Source organism: Sapajus apella, unplaced genomic scaffold (genome assembly GCF_009761245.1).
Source record: "Sapajus apella isolate SASKATOON/1434 unplaced genomic scaffold, GSC_monkey_1.0 scaffold21, whole genome shotgun sequence".
NCBI lineage: Eukaryota > Metazoa > Chordata > Mammalia > Primates > Cebidae > Sapajus > Sapajus apella.
In genome coordinates, this window is record NW_022436961.1 from 20,570,611 (window position 1) to 20,595,124 (window position 24,514).

The window sequence follows — 24,514 nt, forward strand, 5'->3', positions numbered from 1 at the left end:
CTCTCAAAGTGCTGGGATTACAGGCTTGAGCCACCGCGCCCGGCCATTTGTTTGTTTTTTAAACAGAGTCTCACCCAGGCTGGAGTGCAGGGACATGATCTCGGCTCACTGCAACCTCTGACTCCCAGGTTCAAGTGATTCTCCCGCCTCAGCCTCCCAAGCAGCTGGGACTACAGGCGAGTGACACCACGCCCCGCTAATCTTTTTTTTTTTTTTTTGCATTTTTAGTAGAGATGGGATTTCATCATGTTAGCCAGGATGGTCTCTATCTCGTGACCTTGTGATCTTGTGATCGGCCCACCTTAGCCTCCAAAAGTGCTGGGATTATAGGCATGAGCCACCTCTCTGGACCTGATGTTTTTAAGTTTAATAGCTTGTCCTCTTTTTCTTGATTTCAGTAAGAATGTTGATCTGGAAAGTAAATGGTGACTATAATGACACTGTATAATCTTTAGTAGCTGAGCAACTAGGTTGTCAAAATGTGGTTGCCATTGTCTGCATATGTCTGAACCTAGTGATTTTCCTGGTAGCATGAAAGATCAGCCAGCAAACCCTTTAAGGCTAATTTGAGGAAGAAATATAAATCCTAATTGTTATCTGAAAACCTTCCTTTGATACTGGCTCATAAGATCAAGAGAGTGTGAGCATCAATGTTTATAGAGTGGAAGTCATTGGAAGAGAATTTTGGAGACAATAAGGAAACATTCTTGAGAAATACTGTAACACCGGCATTCTCAATGGCAGAGATGATATAATTACTGGAAAATACTCTAACCTCAATGACGCTGAGTAAAAAGGTATTTCGGAAGAGTTGACATCTGCATGTAAAAGCATTTTAAGAATACAATGTATTGGGTATATATTCTGTTTTGTATGTGCTAAAGAATGATATATGATGACAACAAATCTCTAAACATTAAAGATGTGCTTTAATGACTATGATAATTCCAGGATATAAAAAATGCATTACATTTTAAAAATGATTAAAATAGTTGCTACCTTCAAGTAATCTTTTCTTTTTTATTGTTGCATCGTTTGGAAGTAACAAAGACTATTCCTTTTTCAGAAACAGAACTCTTGTCAGGGGCACCGAAGGTTATAAATCAAATTATTAGATCATATGTGTTCTATCCTCCTACTTTGATAAATAAGATATAACAATGACCTGAAAAGCAGGTTAGAATTTAGAGTCTCACATTCCCTGGAGTTTCAAGCCAGACCATGGAGGCACAGAGAAAGGGAGTCCCTGAATCATCCTATCACCTACGCCCTGTCTATGGTCAGCCTCTTTTCTCTTCCCATCCCCATCTTCATCAGTCATGGCAAGGGGCTTTGGATCCACTTGTGGACATTTTAGGCTTCATATCCAAGCTTTGTTCACATTCACAATAAAAGCCATTTTTGGCCGGGCGAGGTGGCTCACACCTGTTATCCCAGCACTTTGGGAGGCCAAGGCAGGCAGATCTCCTGAGGTCAGGAGTTCTAGATCAGCCTGACCAACACAGAGAAATCCCGTCTCTCCTAAAAATACAAAATTAGCCGGGCATAGTGGCACATGCCTGTAATTCCAGCTGCTTGGGAGGCTGAGGTAGGAGAATCTCTTGAACCCAGGAGGCGGAGTTTGCAGTGAGCCAAGATTGTGCCACTGTACTTCAGCCTGAACAACAAGAGCAAAACTCCGTCTCAAAAAAAAAAAAAGGAATTCTTCAGCTTCCCCTCAAGCTTGGGGGTGCATACACCAGCAGCAGAAGAGGACAGACAAGGAAACAGCCTGCAGGAGTCCTAGAAACGAACTCAAGGCTGTTAGGGCAGGGAATGCTGGATTTCTCATGTCTGGAGTCCCTTTAAGAGGGGATCCGGGATTTTCTTGGGCTTGTTGATCTGGCACCACAAATTCCTAGCTCTGGGGAGATCTCTAAAGGTAGTAAAGGTCACATGAAACAAGACTCTAGAGTGTTTAAGAGTAGCAGGGCAGGCTAAGTCAACTGCCTTTAAAAATACAATGTTAGGCGAGGCGCAGTGGCTCATGCCTGTAATCCCAGCACTTTGGGAAGCCAAGGTGGGTGGACCACGAGGTCAAGAGATCAAGACCATCCTGGCCAACATGGTGAAACCTCGTCTCTACTAAAAATACGAATATTAGCTGGGCGTGGTGGCATGCGCCTGTAGTCCCAGATACTTGGGAGGCTGAGACAGGAGAACTGCTTGAACACGGGAGGTAGAGGTTGCAGTGAGCAGAGATTGCACCACTGCACTCCAGCCTGGTGCCTGGCAACAGAGTGAGACTCTGTCTCAAAACAAGACAAAACAAAACAAAAAAACCCTGTTATAGACCAGATGCTTGGTTCACACCTGTAATTCTAGCACCTTGGGAGGCTTAGGCAGGCAGATCACTTGAAGCCAGGAGTTTGAGACCAGCCTGGCCAACATGGTGAGACTGCCTTCTCTACTAAAAATACAAAAATTAGCTGGGTGTGGTGGTGTACGCCTATAATCCCAGCTACTCAAGGAGGCTGAGGCATGAGAATTGCTTGAGACCAAGAGGTAGAGGTTGCAGTAGGCCAAGGTCGTGCCACTGCACTGCAGCCTGGGCAACAGGAGTGAGAATCTGTCTAAAAACAACAACAACAACAACAACAAAACTATTATAGGAGAGATGAAAAGTCTCAATTTTGGGGGGCTAACCATTCAAATGTCTCTTTGTTCAGTAAGTAAACAAATTACATTTACCATTTCTAAATCAATTTTATTGCCATTACTTCTGGTCAAGATTTATGTAGGGGGGATAAAGTGATTCTCAAAGGTAATTCATTAGCCATAAGTGCTCTCATAATTAAAGAAAGCAGAGACAAAAGCACTGCCTATTGTCTGGGATGATGGGATACATGGTTTTAGTCTAGGAACTGAAAAATACATTTTTACTGCCACGAGATTAGCCAGCCTAAGTACCAAGGTGAAACATGAAAGGGAACAGGTTTGTTGGCAAAGTTCATCTGGGCAAATATGTACATTGAAATAACTTGAAAAATAGTATGTTTGAATTTCATGTATTTAGAAAGAGCCAAGAGTTACTGCTTTTCATAGTTTCAGCAAGAAACCAGATAAATATCAATGTGCAAATGAAACAGAAGTTAGTATGGCAAATTTTATATATCTGGCACAAAACACTTAAAATTATAATAATAGACATGTTGAAGGAAAGGAAGCCTTATATAAATTTGGAAAGCACTGATCAGAAGAAGGACATACAAAGAAAGTATAAGGTTTTTAGGATTACTCATCCTAATGTTTATTATGCTAGTGTCTCAAAGAACTTTATAACTGTAATCCTACTATTATAAATATAGAAACACCAATCACTTTCCTGAACTTAGATGGAGCAAATTCATTCCTGTTTTATTTTAATTAATTAATTAATTTATTTATTTTGAGATGGAGCCTCGCTCTATCACCCAGGCTGGAGTGCCTTGGTGCATACAATCTTGGCTCACTGGAACCTGTGCCTCTCCTGTTCAAGCCATTCTCATGCCTCAGCCCCCAAGTGGCTGGGATTACAGGCATGTGCCACCATGCCTGGCTAATTTTTGTATTTTTAGTAGAGATGGGGTTTTACCATGTTGACCAGGATGGTCTTGAATTTCTGGCCTCAAGGGATCCACCCACCTCGGCCTCCCAAAGTGCTGGGATTACAGGCATTAACCATCGTGCCCAGCTATTTTATTTTTAATGCATTTACACTGTAACTTAGCATGCTCTCTTGTGCATTACAGTTGCCTTTTATGAAGCATTCAGGATCAGACCTGAGTGGGACTGACTATAAGCTCAGACTACAACAGAGCTAGGGAAGACAGTGGATTGGAGCAAAAGAATATGGGAGATAGAAGCTTGGAAAATTTGTTATCAAAGCAATGATATTTTAAGCAAATATAAACTCTGAAGATAAGAATTTAAAATTATATAGGGAGAATTGTCCAGATGTCTGCTATTTACTTGGAAATATATACACAGAAAAGATGTATTGATAGATGATTGAGTAACGGGCAAATGGATAGATATGTGATAAAAACAAGCAAAGTAAAATGTTAATGTAGAATCCAGGTGGTAGGTTGAAACTTCTTTCAAATTGGTTGCATCTTTGAAAAAATTTCAACATAAAAGGTGAAAAGTATGTGGAAACAAGGACATTTAATATATTATGGTATTTTATTGCAAAAATAGCCCCAATTCCCTATTTCTTCACCTCTCTCTCTTGAAATATGTCTGCATAACTCCTCCTATTGTTTATTTCCTTTTTTAAAAACGTCTCAGCTCATCCTGTGATTTGCTTTCACCAACAGAAAAATGACTGTGCCAGTTCTGAGCCTAGATCTCAAGAGACTTATAAACATTCACTCTTTTTTCTGGAACCCTGCCTGTGCTACAAGAACAAGGCCAGCTAGCTAGCTGGAAGAGACCCTATGGAGCCAAGTGGAATCCTTCCATCTCCAGCAGCCACTTCAATCAGGAAGTTGATTGCAGACCCATGAGCAAGCCTAGCCATGATCAGCAAAATCACCCAGCCAACCTGCAGATTTGTGAGAATTAATAAATGGTTGTTGACTTTAAGCCACTAACTTTGGAAGGGGATTGTTACGCCGTATTTTTGTGATATTAGATAACCAATACTGTATTTATAATTTTCAGGAACTCAAGGCATCAAAAAGAAATAATTATGACATTGTATATCCTTTTCAGAAATAGAATATATATATATATATATATATATATGAAAACAGTTCCCCCCAACCCAATTCTAGTTTCTTTTTTCTAGTTCTAATTTTAGGTAGCCACATTTTACATTTGGGATTATTGCCCGAAAGTTATCACTACCATCTGCAAATCATAGCAATTACTGAATTAGTTTCATTGCCTATAATTTGATTTAAAAAGTGTTGTTTTTATTGTATTTCAAATAAATTTGACATCATTCAAACCTTACCTTGTGTGGTCAATAAATGAAGATTTTTATTGCCCAGCCAATATTCACCGTGTTTTTGGACAAAATTTCCAAAGCCATTTTCATAGTCATTCCATCCTCTAAAAAATTTTAAGTGGAAGCTGATTTTAGCAAATTCCATTTGTGGTACCAAGGTGACCCCCATCCACCCCCTGCTACCACCACCTCCAATATTTTCTTGATTAGTTAATTCATTTTCAGTATTACTTAGAGAAAGTGAAATTCTGTCTAATTAATAGACTTCAGAGTATGATCAAAATATTTAACTTATAAATCTCACATTTTCTGCTACAAATAAATTCTTATGTCATAATTAGCACACCTGTTAAAGTTTTCACTGCCATCAGATCGTCTCTGAATTACAGTCCATCCTCCTCCATCGGACATGTCACAATAAACAGAAAACTCTGCTGGGCTCTGGAGAGGTTTGATTTTGTAGAATCCACTAAGCTTATACCCATCATTGAAAACCTCTGAACAATCTGTTTTTAAGACAAGGTAATGTAACATTTATTATGTGTCTTTTTCCCCCTCTAGAGACCCTCCGAATGAGACTACTCAGTATCAATGGAGCTAGATAACACACGGTATAGAAATCAGCATCTTAAAATGGCATCTTGTATATCTTCCAGTGGATATTAGGAAAGTTTTATTTCCTTTGCTAATATTTGTCACCTGAATCTTTGATATAATCATGGGTAAAAAGGAGTGAAACAAGAATCTAGTTTTTTGTTTCTTTCTTCTTCTTCTTTTTTTTTTTTTTTTTTTGCAGAGATGGTCTCACTATATTGCCCAGGCTGGTCTCAAACTCCTGGCCTCAAGGAATCCTATCCTCCCACCACAGACTTCCAAAGTGTGGGATTACAGGTGTGAGCTACCACACCTGGCCTAGTTTCTAATTTCTGAGTTTTGTAGAAAGCAATGTTAAAAAGCAAGTTATGTGTAGTGTGCTAATAACAGTATATTTAGATGGAACTTATAGTTTTATCAGACAGAATAGTAGAACTTGTCTCATCCATGAAGCTAATAATGAAAGCAGAAATGTAACACCAAACAACTAAGTTAATACAGGTGATCTTTACCTAGAGCATGATAAATTATTCTGGACATCTGGAAACGAATCCAAAATAGTAATCTTGTCAAACTCTTATAACTTCTTAGCCTTATCCAATTTTTTACTAATCCACTGAAGTTTCTAAAAGTCCACACATTCTGAGATGTTTTTGCTAAAAACTGCAAGCTTCTGCTATTCTTTTCATTGTTTAATTATATTTTGCTGTGGCATTTCTTTGAACCCTCAAGCAAACATAGCTACCCCTTTGTCACCAAAGAGTGATATCTGTTTCTTTTTTTTTTTGCCTTTGAGACAGAGTCTTCCTCTGTGGCCCAGGCTGGAGTGCAATGGTGTGATCTCTGTTCACTACAAACTCCACCTCCCAGGTTGAAGCAATTCTCCTGCCTCAGCCTCCTGAATATCAGGGATTGCAGGCATGAGCCTCCACACCCTGCTAATTTTTTTTGTATTTTTAGTAGAGACAGGATTTTACAACATTGGCCAGGCTTGTCTCAAACTGCTGAGGTCAGGCAATCCACCCACTACGGCCTCCCAAAGTAGCAGAATTACAGGGAGCCACCATATCCGGTCTAAAGGTGATACCTGTTTTTTAACCCACTTGAGGGTAATATAAATTAATATCCATTGGGTCTCATCTAGGTTGATCTGCACAGACTTAGATAATGTGGCAAACAGGGACTTCTCTATTGCTTAGATGCATAGCAAGCTATGTTTTAGGATGACTGAAGTAGTGGCCACTAGGAACAGATAGTCTCAAGAAGAGTCATCTACAAACATGTGAATAAAAATACTATAATGTCATCAAATTTCACTTTTACCCTTACCACTTCGCTAGTTTCCTTTAAAAAATTTTTTTTTCTGATTGGATAATTCCATTCTTGTAGCATATTTTAAAGTTCTTTTCAGGCTCATTGTTTTGAAATTAAATTGCCAAATTAACAACTCTCTTGTTTTGTTACAGATAAAATATGTTGAAAGTTAAGTAGGTTGAATAGGTCATAGAAATCAGACAAGAAAAGAAAAGAAAGAACCTTAGTCATTTTATTAAGCCTTCACATGGTCGGGACCAATCATTTACTAATGCTTTGCTGAGATGTTTATCTTTGTAATGATTTAGGCTTTATTTATATATTTATTTTCAAGATTCAGAAGCACAAGTGTTCAAATACACACTAAATTTTAAAAAGGGTCCTGTTTTGGCAATTAAACAAGAAGCAAAACAACAAGAAAATGATTCCCTAAAATTAGATCAATGTTGTTTTAAAGTTTACATCTTGTAGTCAAGTATATTGTACAACACTTTTATTAAAGTAAGCAGATTTTAGCCCTATTAGGAAAGAAGCTGTTTGCTTACATTTAATTTCCTACCAAAGAGCTGAACACGAAAGACTCACAAGGTTCAAACTACTTTCCAGGCAACTATGGAAGTGATTAGCTATAACATTTGCCTCTGGAAAACTTAGTGAATATAGAGGTTTCAGCCAACATTTTCTACTTGTTATTATTTTATGACAAGTGTGAGTTTGTTATTTTTTTGGTCTTGTTTTTAAAATTTTCCTTCTCCCCAGAAGAAAATGCCAAACTCAACTTAAGAAAAGCTTTCAACTGAGAAAAAAAAAAAACAAAAAACAGAAACACAACAACAAAACCCCCAACAAATAAATAAATATTAAAAAAAAAAAAAATCACCAGTGGTTCAACTTGCTTATAGCAAACAAGTAAAGAAGTCTGCTTTGGGCATCGAGACTTAAACCATAACAGCAGAAAGTTTGAACAATGTAGAATTCAAAATATAAATTTGATATTTAAAATGATAATTTTCAAAACATTCTGATCCACTCACCCCTGGAGAATAAGTAGAAGAAAAGTAGGGTTAAAGAGGTTTGTATTCATGGGAGTTTTGTTTAAAAAACAAAAGAAAGAAGGCTGGGCATGGTGGCTCACGCCTGTAATCCCAGCACTTTGGGAGGCCAAGGCGGGCGGATCATCTGAGATCAGGAGTTTGAGACCATCCTGGCCAACATGGTGAAACCCCGTCCCTTAAAAAAAAAAAGAAAGGGCCGGGCGCGGTGGCTCAAGCCTGTAATCCCAGCACTTTGGGAGGCCGAGGCGGGTGGATCACGAGGTCAAGAGATCGAGACCATCCTGGTCAACACGGTGAAACCCCGTCTCTACTAAAAATACAAAAACGTTAGCTGGGCATGGTGGCGCGTGCCTGTAATCCCAGCTACTCAGGAGGTTGAGGCAGGAGAATTGCCTGAACCCTGGAGGTGGAGGTTGCGGTGAGCCGAGATCGCGCCATTGCACTCCAGCCTGGGTAACAAGAGCGAAACTCCGTCTCAAAAAAAAAAAAAAAAAAAAAAAAGAAAGAAAGAAAGAAAGAAAGAAAAATATTTACATAATACTAGAGTGAGGCCAAGGCATCCCGCCTTCTGTTTTGACAAACACTGTACTAAACTGGGTGATGTGCCTTCTTTCTCCGAATGTTTAAGCTCATAAAGCGACATGACAGCTTGCCAAATGTGCTTTGTCCTGTTGTCCCCAGAGGGTGGCTGAGGCTCAAAGCTGAGAACCAAAGGCACAGAGCACCCCACATTCTAAACACAAAAAGAGGTCAGCAACAAAGGTCAGATTCCATTCCCCAGAGCATGCTGGGATATGCCAAAACTGGCCCTGCTACCGCCATCCTCACCCCCAGGCAACAAAAAGAAAAAAAATAAAACGATAAAGGAAGGTGGGTACTTAGCAGGTGTATGTACTTTCTGGGGTACATGTGATATTTGAATATAGGCATGCAGTGCATAATAACCACATCATGGAAAATGAGGTGTCCATCCCCTCAAGCATTTATCCTTTGTGTTATAAGCAATTCAATTACACTCTTTTTGTTATTTTTTTTAATGTGCAATTAAATTAATATTGAGAGAATGCTATATTCTTGTAGGGTAGAGTGAGTGGGCTCTCTACCTTGAAAACAAAATATAATATTGTCCACAGATAGCTGACATTCACTGAGTATTTCTTTTGCTCTGCTATGTTAAAGATATTAACTCATTTAATTTAATTTAATTAATTCATTTATTTGAGACAGGGTCTCACTCTCTTACCCAGGCTGTAGTGCAGTGGCACAATCATAGGTCACTGCAGCCCCAAACTCCTGCAATCCTGCCTCAGCCTCCTGACTAGCTGGGCCTGCAGGCATGCACCACCAAGCCTGAAATTTTTTTTTTTTTTTTTTTTTTTGCAGTGTTAGGGTCTCACTGTGTTGCCCAGGCTGTTCTTGAACTCTTGGCCTCAAATGTTCATCTCACCTTGGCCTCCCAAAGTTCGAGGATTACAGGCATAATTCATGGCACCTGGCCAAAATATATTCACTAATTTTAATATATTTTAATCCTTACAACAAATACACAGCATTCTTGTCATTCCCATTCTCCAGATGGGGAATATAAGACACATAGAGGTTATGTAATTTGCCCAAAGGCCACAGCCAGCAAGAAGGGCAGCTGGACTTTGAAATCAAGCTTCAGAGTCAATACCTTAGGCCACTTGGTATCCACCTCAAGACGCTCACATACAGATTGGGGGCTCCTGCAGAAGGGGAGATGGTGGAACCAGTGGACTTGCCGACTAAACAGCAATGGTGATACCAGATTGTTGTGACTACAACCAGTTAATGTGAATTTGATACAGTAACCTTTTAATTCATAATTCACTAGCACCCAAATGCTTAAAAAAAGAGACAGCTTAATAATATGCTCTGTAAAATCATGTGATTTGTGAATTGTTTGCACAAATTACTAGGTTGTATGTAATTGGGTGTTTTCTACCATCAGATAAATTAGAATTCAGAAAATAATTTAATAACAAAAAAGTAACTTGTAAACAAAAACAAAAAATTTGTATCACTACAGATTATATATATGAATATTTAATTTTTTTAAATTTAAGGATGCCAAAAACATAAACTTTGATGTGAGCAAGTTCTTATATATTTTATACAATATTATATATATACATATTATACTATATTTTACTGGAATGGAATTTTTATGTTATATATTTTATTTATTATTTGTTCTTAGTAACCTCTCTAGTACTATTTGCCTATATGCTAAAAAATAAAGAACAATTGAACTGTACTTATATTTTATATTTTATTCCCCCTTTTTCTCCTTCACGATTGTACTTAACACACAAAGAATATTAAGTGTTAATCTAATGAATTCGGATTTTTTTGGCCTATCATCTGTCTTATTATTATAACAGTCTTACATTTATAGTAATCATGATATAATGTTTTTTCTGAACCATCTCTGTATGACTCTTCTAACTCCTGCTTGTACAGTTAATCCTGCTCTGAACTTGGCATTGGAATTTCCAAGTAACTGATTTCTTGCCTTATTCCTTGGTGACCCTTTGCTTTCCAAAGTCTGCTCCCCAGCAGTGTCAACACCAGGATTGGATTTTTAGCTCTTGTTATGATTTGGATGTGTGTCCTCACCAAATCTGATGTGGAATTGTAATTCCCAGTGTTGGCGGCGGGGCCTGGTGGTAGGTGATTGGCTCATGGGAGTGGAGTTCTCATGAACAGTTTAGCACCATCCCCCTCGGTACCGTACAGTGAGTGAGCTCTCATGAGACCTGGTTGTTTAAAAGAGTGTCATGCTTCTGTCTCTTCCTCCTGCTCTCACCATGTGAGATGTGCCTGCTCCTGCTTTGTCTTCTGCTGTGATTTTAAGTTCCCTGAGGCCTCCCCAGAAACAGACGCTGCTACGCTTCCTTTACAGCCCACAGAACCATGAGCCAATTAAACCTCTTCTCTTTATAAATGACCCAACCTCAGTTATTTCATTATAGCAGTGTGAGAACGGACTTATACAGTACTTAAGCCTCAGTCTTCCCATGACTGGTTGTAGAGGCCTGGGAACAAGCATCTGATTTGCTGCCTCCTGCCATAATTGACCCTTGAGTCTGCGTCAATAACCTGCTTAGAATGTGTTTGAATAGACACTACAAGTCTTGGGCTTGGCTTGAAATTAGGAATAATGGTGCTCCGCTTGCATCTACCAGCTCCTCGCCCTTGTGATCCGTTTTGTACATACTTTCGGGATCACTTATCTGTATGCTCGTCTCTTGAATGATAGTCCGTTTTGCTTCCCAAGCCTGTTTTTGCCTGAACTGTCCCTGGTTCCTCTTTGCTTCAGAGGCACAGGCCATCTTCATGCTATAGCCATCCCCACTACTGCAGACCAGTGGCTCTAGCCTCTCTCTGATCTCAAAGGGCCAGAGGAAGGCCAGTTGGATCAAGATGCTGGCTAACAGAGAAGCAGGAGCCCAGGGTGAGGAGTCTGAGCAGAGGGAAATAAGGATCTTGGTAGAGAAAAAGGGAGCATTTTAAGAGTCACATGCGCTGCCATCTGAGCTAGCCAGGTGCCCTGAAGCATTTTATTGAAGCATAGGCTCTAAGGTTCTCACAGCTCCTATATTCTACACTTGTAGATTTAGAAGCACAAAATACAGATGTTTCTATTCCCATAAGACTGGCATCTCTTTGAACTCTACAGTCTTTCAATTCTAATAAAATATTTTTCCCAATTTATATTTACTTATCTTGCTATTCCTCTCCCTATGAACTACCTTCCTTTCATTCATGAATATGAGGATCTACTGTGTTCTAGCGGCTCTAATAGTCAATAAAGAGGTACATTAAATATCGTCTTAGACCTTACAAAGTGCCCAGTTAATGGACCGCAATAGACTCATAAACAGAAATTACAATGTATCATCATTTGCTAGAGCAGACATATGGACAAAGTGCTCTAGCTAGCATCTTTTTGGTTCTGACAATCATTGTTTGTTTACTCTAAAAGATGCCTTTTACTTCTGGAGGAATTCAAATGAACAGTTTTCTGTAGAGAGTAATGATACGTGCTGCAATTAGTATAATACGTTGCCAATTTAAAATCATTTAGTTTCTGGGGAGAAATACTGACCTCATCAAAAGGAACATTATGAAACCATAAAATATACATATAAAAAACTACTCTTTTATTTTGCTAAGTAATTCTGGTTCTTTTTCCTTTTTCTGCTCCTTTATTTTTTACCTTATTTGCCACCCTGATGCCCATTAGGGTTTTGGAAGGGAAACTGTATACATGTAGCAAGGAAAGATACACAAATAAACACAAAGCTCAAATGCAAACATTCCCAATTGTAATCTGCCATGTGTACACCAATTTGTTTTTTTTTTTTTTTAGACGGAGTCTCGCTCTGTCGCCCAAGCTGGAGGGCAGTGGTCTGATCTACGGTCACTACAACCTCTGTTCAAGTGATTCTCCTGCCTCAGCCTCCCAAGTAGCTGGGACTACAGACACCTGCTACCATCCCCAGCTAATTTTTGTATTTTTAGTGGAGATGGGGTTTCACCATATTGGCCAGGCTGGTCTCAATCTCCCGAACTTGTGATCCGCCCACCTCAGTCTCCCAAAGTGTTGGGATTACAGGTGTGAGCCACCGCATCTGGCTGCGTACACCAGTATTTGAACAATCTATTGTCCTGATTTCTAACTAAATGACATAAATTCTCAGATATTTAGCATTCACATTAAATGTCCCTGCAGAGATGGAAAAACATAAAGCGTGAAAGAAGACATTTAAAATTGATATAATGCTTCCTGTTGCTTCCTACTAAAACAGAAAAAGCTCTTTAACAAAACCCGAAGTGAACAAATAACTAGCACCATCATTGCACATGGGTGTGTAATGTAAGTGATTGAAACACTTAAGTCCATTCTGACCTGCATACTGCCTCTTGCCTCCAGTGTGAATGACATTACTCTCCTCTCCTTTATCCAGCAGCTGGACTTCCTTCTCCTGCAAAAGATGCGTGATCTTGACCTGCTGCTGTTTGACCCGGGTCTCGAGTAGGCGCACCTGGGCTCTGAGCCGCGCCTGCTCTTGGGCACACTCCTCGCGCGCCTGCAAAACAGGTGAGATGAGATGAGTCTGCATTTCCTTTTCATGGAAAACAAGTGCTTTTTAAATATTTGGATAGATCAGTGATTACATTTTGTCTCCCATTCCCATTTCAGAATATTATTCCAACCAGAAAGTGGTTGAACAGTTCTGCTACTACCTGCTATTTGAAGAACTGGAAATTATGGCTATGCTAAAACTTCTGGACTCAAAGGATCAAATAATAGAAAATAATCAGAATCACTGTGCTAAGAACTTTATAGTTGTGTCATTCAATCCTCGTAACATTTCCATGCGGTTCCATGTGGTCGGAACAGGCTCAGTCCTGAATGCCTGGTGGGTAAGGGGAGGTGGGATTCAAATTCAATTCAAGGACTGTGCTCTCAATCTCTACATGATATTGTTTATGTGTTTCCTAAATAGCAATGTGCTTTACAGAAGTTAATTGTATGATTGTCATGTAAATCACCATAACAAATGAGATTTTCAAATGGTTCTCTGGTATAAATACATGCATATATATATAATCTTATGACATATGGCACCTTTATAAGGGATGGTAGTTTAGGACCTCATATCCTTGTGTATCTCACTCATTTTGCTATTGCTAGAAATTCTCCCGGAGTCCTTTTAACTTTTGTTTATTTGTTATTTTTCTCTCAGCTACTTCAAAAAGGGACAGGAGGAGCCTGAATCTATTATTTGCCTTTTAAGGATGCATGTGAAAGAGTTTGCTTTTGTTGCCCAGGCTGGAGTGCAGTGACATGATCTCAGCTCACTGCAACCTCTGCCTCTGGGGTTCAAGCAATTCTCCTGCCTCAGCCTCCCAAGTAGCTGAGACTATAGGCACCTGCCACCATGCCTGGTTAATTTTTGGATTTTTAGTAGAGACGGGGTTTCACCATATTGACCAGGCTGGTCTTGATCTCCTGACCTTGTGATCCACCTGCCTCAGCCTCCCAAAATGCTAGGATTACAGGCATAATGTATATATTTTGAGATGGAGTCTCGCTCTGTCTCCCAGGCTGGAGTGCAGTGGTACAATCTTGACTCACTGCAACCTCTGCTTCCCAGGTTCAAGCAATTTTCCTGCCTCAGCCTCCTGAGTAGCTGGGACTACAGGTGTGTGCCACCATGCCTGGCTAATTTTTGTATTTTTAGTAGAGATAAGGTTTCACCATGTTGTCCAGGCTGGTCTTGAACTCCTGACCTCCAGTGATCTGCCCACCTCGGCCTCCCAAAGTGCTAGGATTATAGACATGAGCCACCATGCCGGTGCTTAAAATATAATTTAATGCATATAATCTGATGACATATGGCACTTTTGTAAGGGATACTAGTCTAGGACCTTATATCTCTGTGTATCTCACTCATTTCTCTGTTGCTGACAATTCTCCTGGAGTCCTTTTAACTTTTGTTTATTTGTTATTTTTCCCTGAGCTACTTCAAAAAGGGACAGGAGCAGCCTGAATCTGTTACTTGCCTTTTAAGGATGCATGTAAATGAGTTTACCAGTTCCTGTCTAATGCAGCATCTGACTGAGAAGAGCTCTCTGAAGATAAAGCAAATCTAATAGGTGAATTGGAAGGGAAAGATACAGAGGTGGGTCTTCTAGGAAAAGTTACTGAGGCCAAGAAGCTACAATCAAGGCTCTTGAATACTCAATTCAGGGAGAACCACTATGGATAATGGAAAGAGGGCTTAAGAACAATTTTGGCCATTTTCCCATTTTTACCTTAACATCTCTATTTGCAGCTCATGTCATGATCTCATGTGACAAATATGAATGGTTACTTCTAAGAAATTATGAATTTTAAAATGTAATTGGGCCAGGTATGGTGGCTCATGCCTGTAATCCCAGCACTTTTAGAGGCCAAGATGGGAGGATTACTTGCGTTCAGGAGTTTAAGACTAGCCTGGGCAACATGGTGAAAGCCCATCTCTACCAAACATAAAAAAAAAAAAAAAAAAAAAAAAAAGTTAGCCAGGAAAGGTGGTGAGCATCTGTGGTCCCAGCTACTCTGGAGGCTAAGGTGGGCAGACGGCTTGAGCTTGGAAGGCAGAAGTTGTAGTGAGCTGAGATTTGGCCACTGCACTCCAGTGACAGGGTGAGACTCCCTCTTTAAAAAAATGGAATCGGCTTACACTACCATTATACAGATTATTTCCTGAAAACAGTCATTCAATTATAGTCAAATATATTTTCCAATTTATGTCTGCATAACTTCCTGTTCCTATCTTTATGCACTACCTTGCATCATTCCATTGATATGAGGACCTTCTGAGTTCCAGGGACCCTGCTAGGCAGTCAGAACAGCACACTTAGATATCCTAATTTGGGCAAAGGGAAGAGGTACACTGCCTCCCTACAAAGGGCTATAAATTCTCTCTATAAATTTCACAAAGATAAAAATCTGGCCTCAAAACTGAAGGTCATCTACAATGGAGAAGTGATTGTAGTCTCTCCTCCCTCCCACCTCTAGGTTCAAATCATAGAACCTCTCCCAGCCATTTTTCTAGGATGATTCCTTCCTTCTCTCCCTGCCTCCCTGCCTCCCTCCCTCCCTCCCTCCCTCCCTCCCTCCCTTCCTTCCTTCCTTCCTTCCTTCCTTCCCTCACAGAGTCTTGCTCTGTGACCCAGGATGGAGTGCAGTGGTGCAATCTCAGCTCACTGAAACCTCTGCCTCTCTGGTTCAAGTGATTCTTGTACTTCAGCCTCCCAAATAGCTGGGACTATACAGGCTGCATGCCACAACACCTGGGATTTTTAGTAGAGACAGGGTTTCACCATGTTGCCCATGCTGGTCTTGAACTCCTGGCCTCAAGCGATGCAACCACCTTGCCCCCCACAAAGTGCTTGGATTACAGGCATGAGCCACTGCACCTGGCCTCTCTAGGATGATTTCTTATTTGCTCTTGTTGCTCTCTCCCTATCACCCAGATTTATCCTCTCTGAGAGAGTTATTTGCTTAGCACCTTGACTCACATAGGCTAAAAAATGAACAGCAAGAACATTTTACGGTGTCTGAGTCCTATGCTGTTTTACAATAGCAGGGGATCAGTTGTGATATTGTTAAATAGAGTATACTATGCAATTTTAAAACAACTGAAGAGATCACAAGTATGCCCAATCTTTATGAGGCTGCTTATACATATCCAGTAAGCTTATTTAAAACCTAGGAGTTTTCTTTCTCCAAGAACTGTGAATGAATCAGTATTTTGCCTTTTTTATTCACCAATGGAGGACAACACAAGTTCAGTGTAATTACTTTCTAATAATCTGGCTAGTTTTACACTTTTCAATATTGAAAAACCCAAGGTCAATTTTAATTACTAAGGACAGTTTCAGATTTCAATATTGTATTCCAACCAAATAACTCCAGTGAATTCTTAAAAAATTCTTATTTATTGTGAAAACTTTTTATTTAAAAAAATGTAAAGCACATTAAAGTGCTGCTTTCCTATCTGTTGGGTGTTTCTACCAGCCTCTTTCCTTCTCCCCTTTAGTTATTTCAATGACAAGTCACTATAGGTTTAATGCAAGATGAAAGAAAATTCAGGTAAAGCAGGCATTATAAATATAATAGTTTTCACGATAAGCTTACCCAGCTTTCCTTGCCCATTATCAGAGCAGTGGCGACAAGGATGAAACTGAACATCTTTGCCATGTTCCCCCTTGAAAAAACTGCAAGAACAAAAAGAATTTCAAAAATGTCTCAACATTGAATTTTTCACGAGACCAGAGTTCAGACTTAAGTAGGTTCAGGAAGTCGGATGTAGCTGCAGGCCAACCCTAGTCTTAGAGTCGCTGAGGAAATTCTCCCAGACTTTCCCAGCCTCTCACCGCACAGAATGACATTCAGTGTTAACCAGAATTGAACCTGTTCCATCACTTAAACAGAGGAAAGACTCCGGTTCTTTTCGAGGTTCCAATGTGCTGTTTGTGTAATGCTGTGGAAAGGCACAGAAGCATTTTAATCAGTTACCTAATGTTACACAACAAGGAAGTGACTCAGTCAAAATATGGACACAGGTCTCTCTGCTTACAGAGCCTGAGTCTTTTTCTCCCTGTGTTGCACAGGCTGGTCTCAAACTCCTGGGCTCAAGCGATTCTCCTGCCTTGGCCTCTCAAAGTGCTGGGATTACAGGTGTGAGCCACTGCCTAGAATAAGATTCTTGAAAGCAAAGATCACACCTTGCCAACTTTGGTGTCCTTAGTATTTAACTCATGTGGTGACCCCAATAACTGTTGTTGCCTCTGCAGAATCAGGAAGTAAGATCCTTCTCAGAGTGGAAAATGTGATTTCCTTGCTTTGAACTGCAGTCTGTTTATACTGACACACTTTCCTCTTTTATCTTTTATGGGAAAACAAAGGGCTAAGTGTAGTTTTGAAGGTAAGAGTTAAGAAGGAGTTGGGGACTTTTGGTTGAACTGAACACATGAATTTAGTGTTTTCCTTCTCACAAAGCCCACTAGAAAATGAGTAAAAAGTGTAAAAGACGCAAACTGAGAAAGTCAAAGAGAAAGGGAAAGAACAGCAAGCATGCAAGGTCAGCATGTTGGTGGGTGACAAAAAGCATGTGAAGTCCTGGTGCAGTGGCTCACACCTGTAATCCCAGCACTTTGGGAGGTTGAGGCGGGCAGATCACTTGAGGTCAGGAGCTGGAGACCAGCCTGGCCAACATGGCGAAACCCCATCTCTACCAAAAATACAAAAATTATCTAGGTATGGTATGGTGGCTGGTGCCTGTAATCCCAGCTACGTTGGAGGCTGAGGCAGGAGAAATGCTTGAACCCAGGAGTGAAGGTTGCAGTGAGCCAAGATCACACCATTGCATTCCAGCCTGGGTGACAGAGTGAGGCCCTATCTAGAAGGAAAATAAATGAGAGGGAAGGAAGGGGAGGGGAGGGGAAGGAAGGGGAGGGAAGGGGAGGGAAGGGAAGGGGAACCTAGAGATGGAAGGTACAGGTAAATGCATTGACAGTCAGATCCTCACCTAAACCCTAGGCAGCCAGGGGAATGCTGCTTCTCCTACTCTTTCAGTCTATGGAAGATTTACTTTCTTTTAAGATTGCTGGGAGATGCTCCAGGTGGCATGACAGCTGAAGCGCGGGAGGGCAGAAGAGAGACACTGTTCGAAAAGGGCGAGGCTTTCCCAGGCTACTCTTGCAGCCAGGCAGATGGCTCTGCACTCTCCCTGCCACTGTCCAGGCCAGAGAACATGGGATTCCTCACTGGGGGAACGCAGAGCTTCACAGAAAAGGTCTTCAGAGACTGATACTGGGGATTCTCCATCAAAGGAGCCTTTTCCTTGACTGATCACTCTCCAAAGAAGCCCACCGGTTGGCAAGCCTCCTTCGTGCATTCGGGAGAGGTATAAAAGACACAGGCACATTCATTTGCTTATTTTTTTCAATGTAAGTCTTCTTTCTGAAGAGAGGCATATTTTACATTTCATTCTCTGTCCACAGTCTAAAGAGAAACACCAAATTTCTGTATTACAACACTGGACAGAAATTCACATAATAGCAATTAGTCCTGATTTAACTCTTCCTCCTATCACTGTGAACAAAGTAACCAAGGTGGGCCGGGTGAGGTGGCTCACGCCTGTAATCACAGCACTTTGGGAGGCTCAGGCAGGTGGATTATCTGAAGTCAGGAGGTGATACCCCATCTCTACTAAAAAAAAAAAAAAAATACGGCTCTCTGCTCCTCCTGTTTGACAGACTGCCACGTCTGTCTCTCACCGCCAGCCGCATCCCTGAGACACCATGGGGAAGGTGAAGTTCGGAGTCAACGTTTCTGGTCGTATTGGGCACCTGGTTACCAGGGCTGCTTTTAACTCTGGTAAAGTGGATACTGTCGCCATCAATGACCCCTTCATTGACCTCAAATACATGGTCTACATGTTCCAGTATGATTCCACCCATGGCAAATTCCATGGCACCGTCAAGCCTGAGAACAGGAAACTTGTCATCAATGGAAATCCCATCACCATCTTCCAGGAGCGAGATCCCTCCAAAATCAAGTGGGGCAACACTGGTGCTGAGCACGTGGTGGAGTCCACTGGCATCTTCACCACCATGGAGAAGGCTGGGGCTCACTAGCAGGGGGGAACCAAAAGGGTCATCACCTCTGCCCCATCTGCTGATGCCCCCATGTTCATGATGGGCATGAACCATGAGAAGTATGACCACAGCCTCAAGATCATCAGCAATGCCTCTTGCACCACCAATTGCTTAGTGCCCCTAGCCAAGGTTATCAGTGACAACTTTCGTTATCGTGGAAGGACTCATGACCACCATCTACGCCATTACTGCCACCCAGAAGACTGTGGATGGCCCCTCCAGGAAACTGTGGCATGACGGCTGCGGGGCTCTCCAGATCATCCCTGCCTCTACTGGCACTACCAAGACCATGGGCAAGGTCATCCCTGAGCTGAACGGGAAGCTCACTGGCATGGCCTTCTGTGTCCCCACTGTCAGTGTGTCAGTGGTGGACCTGACCTGCCGTCTGGAAAAAACTGCCAGATATGACGACATCAAGAAGATGGTGAAGCAAGCGTCAAAAGGCCCCCTCAAGGGCATCCTGGGCTACACCTAGCACCAGGTGGTGTCCTCCGACTTCAACAGTGACACCCACTCTTCCACATTCGATGCTGGGGCTGGCATTGCCCTCAACGACTACTTTGTCAAGCTCATTTCCTGGTATGACAATGAATCTGGCTACAGCAACAGGGTGGTGGACCTCATGTCCTACATGGCTTCTAAGGAGTAAGACCCCTGGACCACCAGCCCCAGTGAGAGCAGGAGAGGAAGACAGACCCTCACTGCTGGGAGTCCCTGCCACACTGAGTCCTCCACCACACTGAATTGCCCCTCCTCACAGTTTCCATGCAAACCCCTTGAAGAGGGAGGGGCCTGGGGAGCTCCACCTTGTCATGTACCATCAATAAAGTCCCCTGTGCTCAGCCAAAAAAAAAAAAAAAAAAAAACCCAAACAAACAAAAATTAGCCGGGCATGCTAATGCATGCCTGTAATCACAGTTACTTGGGGGACTGAGGCAGGAGAATTGCTTGAATCCAAGAGGCAGAGGTTTGAGGGAGCCAAGATTGCGCCACTGCACTCCAGGCTGGGCAACAGAATGAGGCTGCCTAAAATTAAATGAATGAACGAATAAATAAATAAATAAATAAATAATCAAGATGTATAGAAAGAGATGAAGTGCTGAGTAAATCACACACCTAAATGAGATAAAACACAAGAATATCTACAATACTCATTACAGAAAAGCCCTAATAAGTATCTCTAGATCCAGCTTGGCACAGTGGCTCATGCCTGTAATCCCAGCACTTTGGGAGACCTAGGCAGGTGGGTCATCTGAAGTCAGGAGTTCAAGACCAGCCTGGCCAACATGGTAAAATTCCATCTCTGCTAAAACCACAAAGAATTAGCTGGTGGCAGGCACCTGTAATCCCCGCTACTTGGGAGGCTGAAGCAAGAAAATCGCTTGAACCCGGGAGGCGTAGGTTGCAGTAAGCCGAGATTGCGCCACTGCACTCCAGCCAGGGAGACAGTGTGACACTCTGTCTCAAAAAAAAAAAAAAAAAAGTATCTCTAGACCCATTTTTCCAGTAAAGTTATCCTTTTAAACATACGATATAATTTGTAGCAACAATTTATAAGAACTCTGTCATTTCACTCTATTTATTATCTTAGTAAATATTTTTCTTTAAAATTTTTCTTTAAAATTCAATCATATATTGAGTATGTACCTACATTAGGCCCAGTGATAGAAATGGTAGATATTTTTATATGTAACTTATTAAATATATTCAATTATATTAAAATATTTGCTTATATTGAAAATAGAGAAAATTAACTTTGTGACATTTAAAACGTTTACCAATGTGAAAAAGAGACGCCCTCTGTGTATTTTTATAAAAGGTAAAATGGGGTGAGAATAGAATTGCAGAGGAACAGAAGTAATGAACAAATCAGAAGAAAAGATGATTAGCTTTGCTATCAATTAATATTTGCTAATTAATATAATAAGCTTGGAATTATTTAAGGAACACTTTTCTAGGTCACCTTTATTATTTTCATGAAAGATAAAAATCATTTTCTTTTAGATACCAACACCGACTGCACTAAAGAGACTCATTTACAATGTAATAGTGTCCTAAACCTTGTATTCACAGATGTCAAGATTACGTCTACAAATTAAGAAAATTTCAAGTTGAAATGAATACTCTAAACCAAAGACATCTGGTGTTATCAGCAAACCCATCTTCATTCTGATCCCGGGGGTAGTTTCATATTTTCTTTTTTTCTGGGAGTTTTTAGGAACACCCCTCATTCATTGTGGCTGAATTTTTTCAACATTGAATAATACAAAGGATTATATCTGTTACAAATCAGTAGTCAATAATTTTATCGAGAAGTAAACACTATCCCTTTAAACTGAACTACAGGAGGAAGACATATTTGTAAAGAAGGCTTAGAAAAAAAATAACAATAAACTAGGATGAGATTATTTCAAGCATATATTTTCTATTTTTAAGGAAAGTTTCAAAAATTGAATGGATTCTAGTCTTCTAATCCCTGTCACCAGAATATTACTGACCTACATATAGCATGCTTTAGTATCTTTTCTTCACAATAAGAGAATAATATTTTAATAATGACACAGAATAATTGCTAAATGGGCTTGTTGGGACAATTACTCTACTCCCATAAAGATGCCAAGCAGCCTGCTTAGCCTGGGGCATTATATAAAAATGGATTAGCTGAACACGTGTGGTGACTCATGCCTGTAATCCCAGCACTTTTGGAGGCCGAGGCGGGTGGATCGCCTCAGGATATCAAGATTATCTTGGCTAATATGGTGAAACCCCGTCTCTGCTAAATATACAAAAATTAGTTGGGTGTGGTGGCCTGCGCCCCTGGTCCCAAGCTACTCAGGAGGCTGAGGCGGGAGAATCACCTGAACCCAGGAGGCCGAGGTTGCTGTGAGCCAAGATCGCACCACTGCACTCCAGCCTGGAAGACAGTGCAAGATTCCATCTCAAAAAAAAAAAAAAAAAAAAAAAAAAAAAAAAAAAATTGGGTTAGCCATTCAGGTAGAATGTACCTTTGCAAGGCTGCAATATTACCTTCAAGGGCCCATCAAGAGGAGAAGGGCTACTTCCCTGAGTCTAACACGTGGACTGGAAAAATAAGGCATACTCATCTGAAACCATACTGTGTTTGTGTTTGGACATCACTGAACACTCCGCCAAACTTTGGCTGGGCACGGAGACTCATGCCTGTAATCTCAGCATTTTGGGAGGACAACGTGGGAGGAGCACCTGATGTCAGGAGTTTAAGACCAGCCTGGTCAACATGGTGAAACCCCGTCGCTACTAAAAATACAAAAATTAGCCAGTGTGGTGGTGCAAGCCTGTAATCCCAGCTACTCGGGAGGCTGAAGCATGACAATCGCTTGACCCTGGGAAGCAGAGGTTGCAGTGAGCTGAGATTGTGTCACTGCCTTCCAGCCTGGGTGACAGAGCGAGACTCCGTCTCAACCAGCAACAACAATAACATGCCAAAACACTACCAAAATTTAATTGGCCATTTTATTTTATTTCATTAGTCTCACAATGAAAATAAGGCCGGGCGCGGTGGCTCAAGCCTGTAATCCCAGTACTTTGGGAGGCCGAGGCGGGTGGATCACGAGGTCAAGAGATCGAGACCATCCTGGTCAACATGGTGAAACCCCATCTCTACTAAAAATATGAAAAATTAGCTGGGCATGGTGGTGCGTGCCTGTAATCCCAGCGACTCAGGAAGCTGAGGCAGGAGAATTGCCTGAACCCAGGAGGCAGAGGTTGTGGTGAGTCGAGATCGCGCCATTGCACTCCAACCTGGGTAACATGAGTGAAACTCCGCCTCAAAAAAAAAAAAAAGTAAGCAAGCACGGGGATGCTTATGATTTGCCCAAGACCATGCAACCTCTGGATATATATCCCCCAGATCACCTGAACCTCTTTCCTTTATGCCTAGTTAAACCTTTCTTACCGTATTAGGTTGAACTATAAGAAATAGCAGATGTTTGAACATTTCTGACTTAGAAAAATGGCAATTTTATTGCTTTAAATTAATGCATATCAGTTAGATATAGGAAGAATACACTTGAAATCATTATAACCATTTATACTAAAATGAATGCCAAAAAAAAGGTTAAAAATATACTGTTTGTGGCTTACTTGATAAGAGAGAGCAAATTGGCAACGACCTGTTTTTATATCAATGCTGCCTCCCATGTTAATACATTAACGCGTGCCACTTAAAATAGGTTTAAGAAATTGCTAACACATCATCAACACATGGAATGTCATGGTTTTACCATCAGCTAATCTTCAGGATGCCTTTAGGAGAAATTACATTTACTTTTTACTAAAGGAAGCTAAAATAGTGAAGCAAAATAACTTTCCTAAGGAACGACCTCTACTTTCAAAATTTATACAACATCTAATCACTTCTCACCACCTCTATTGCTACTGTCTGGCCCAAGCTACCATTAGAAGATTCCGATGTTGCTGGGCATGGTGGCTCAAACCTGTAATCCCAGCACTTTGGGTGGATCACTTGAGGTCAGGAGTTTGAGACCAGCCTGACAAGCATGGAGAAACCCCATCTCTACTAAAAACACAAAATTAGTCGGGTGTGGTGGCGAATGCCTGTAATCCCAGCTACTCGGGAGGCTGAGGCAGGAGACTCGCTTGAACCTGGGAGGCAGACGTTGTGGTGAGCTGAGATTGCACCATTCCCTCCAGCCTGGGCAACAAGAGCAAATCTCGTCTGAAAAAAACCCCTCCCCCCCAAGAAAAAAAAACAAAAAAGAAAGAAAGAAGATTCCAATATTGCAAACCAGAGCTTTTTTTTAGAATTACAATGAGACAGCATTCTAAACTGAGCCTTTCCTGGGCAAACCAGGATATGTGGTTATCCTCCAACGAAGCACTACGTAATCTGTGAACATCCACCTCCCTAATACACCTCCTTTCACATTATTTTTGCTTGCCACATAGGCCTCTTTGGCATTTTTGGAACACACTGAAATACACAGACCTCTCCGGGCAATTGCACTTGCTTTTCTCTCTATCTGGAATACTTTTCTGAAAATCTGTGAGGTTTGCTCCCTCACATTCTTCAGGTCTTTGCTCAGGTAGTCTCTTCCCAGAGATACCTTCCCTGACTACCACATCTGAAATAACAACTGCTCCGCATTGTATTTGTCCGTTCTCATGGTGCTATAGAGAACTGCCCGAGACTGGGTAATTTATAAAGGAAAGAGGGTTAATTGACTCACAGTTTGCCATGACTGGGGAGGCCTCAGGAAACCTACAATCATGGTGGAAGGGGAAGCAAACAAGTCCTTCTTCACATGATGGCAGGAAGGAGAAGTGCCAAGCAAAA

The 24,514-nt window shown here is 41.1% G+C and overlaps 1 protein-coding gene and 1 pseudogene across 4 annotated transcripts in view; one reads left to right on the top strand and one right to left on the bottom strand.

Annotated features, from left to right (window-relative positions):
• Positions 1-24,514, bottom strand: part of FGL1 (fibrinogen like 1) — a 34,917-nt gene that overhangs the window by 5,850 nt on the left and 4,553 nt on the right. For 2 of the 3 annotated variants that reach the window (XM_032288005.1, XM_032288004.1), the window contains exons 2-5: positions 16,655-16,734; positions 12,872-13,052; positions 5,319-5,478; positions 4,979-5,076 (exon numbers count right to left, since the gene is read on the bottom strand). In XM_032288005.1, coding sequence (XP_032143896.1) covers positions 4,979-5,076; positions 5,319-5,478; positions 12,872-13,052; positions 16,655-16,717 — 502 coding nt within the window. In that variant the 5' untranslated portion in view covers positions 16,718-16,734. Of the gene's footprint in view, positions 1-4,978; positions 5,077-5,318; positions 5,479-12,871; positions 13,053-16,654; positions 17,068-24,514 lie in introns of those variants that run through there. The other variant, XM_032288003.1, reaches the window with a different exon arrangement.
• On the top strand, positions 18,016-20,089 carry LOC116558173 (annotated as a pseudogene). The gene has a single exon (XR_004271889.1). The product of XR_004271889.1 is annotated as a glyceraldehyde-3-phosphate dehydrogenase pseudogene (transcript).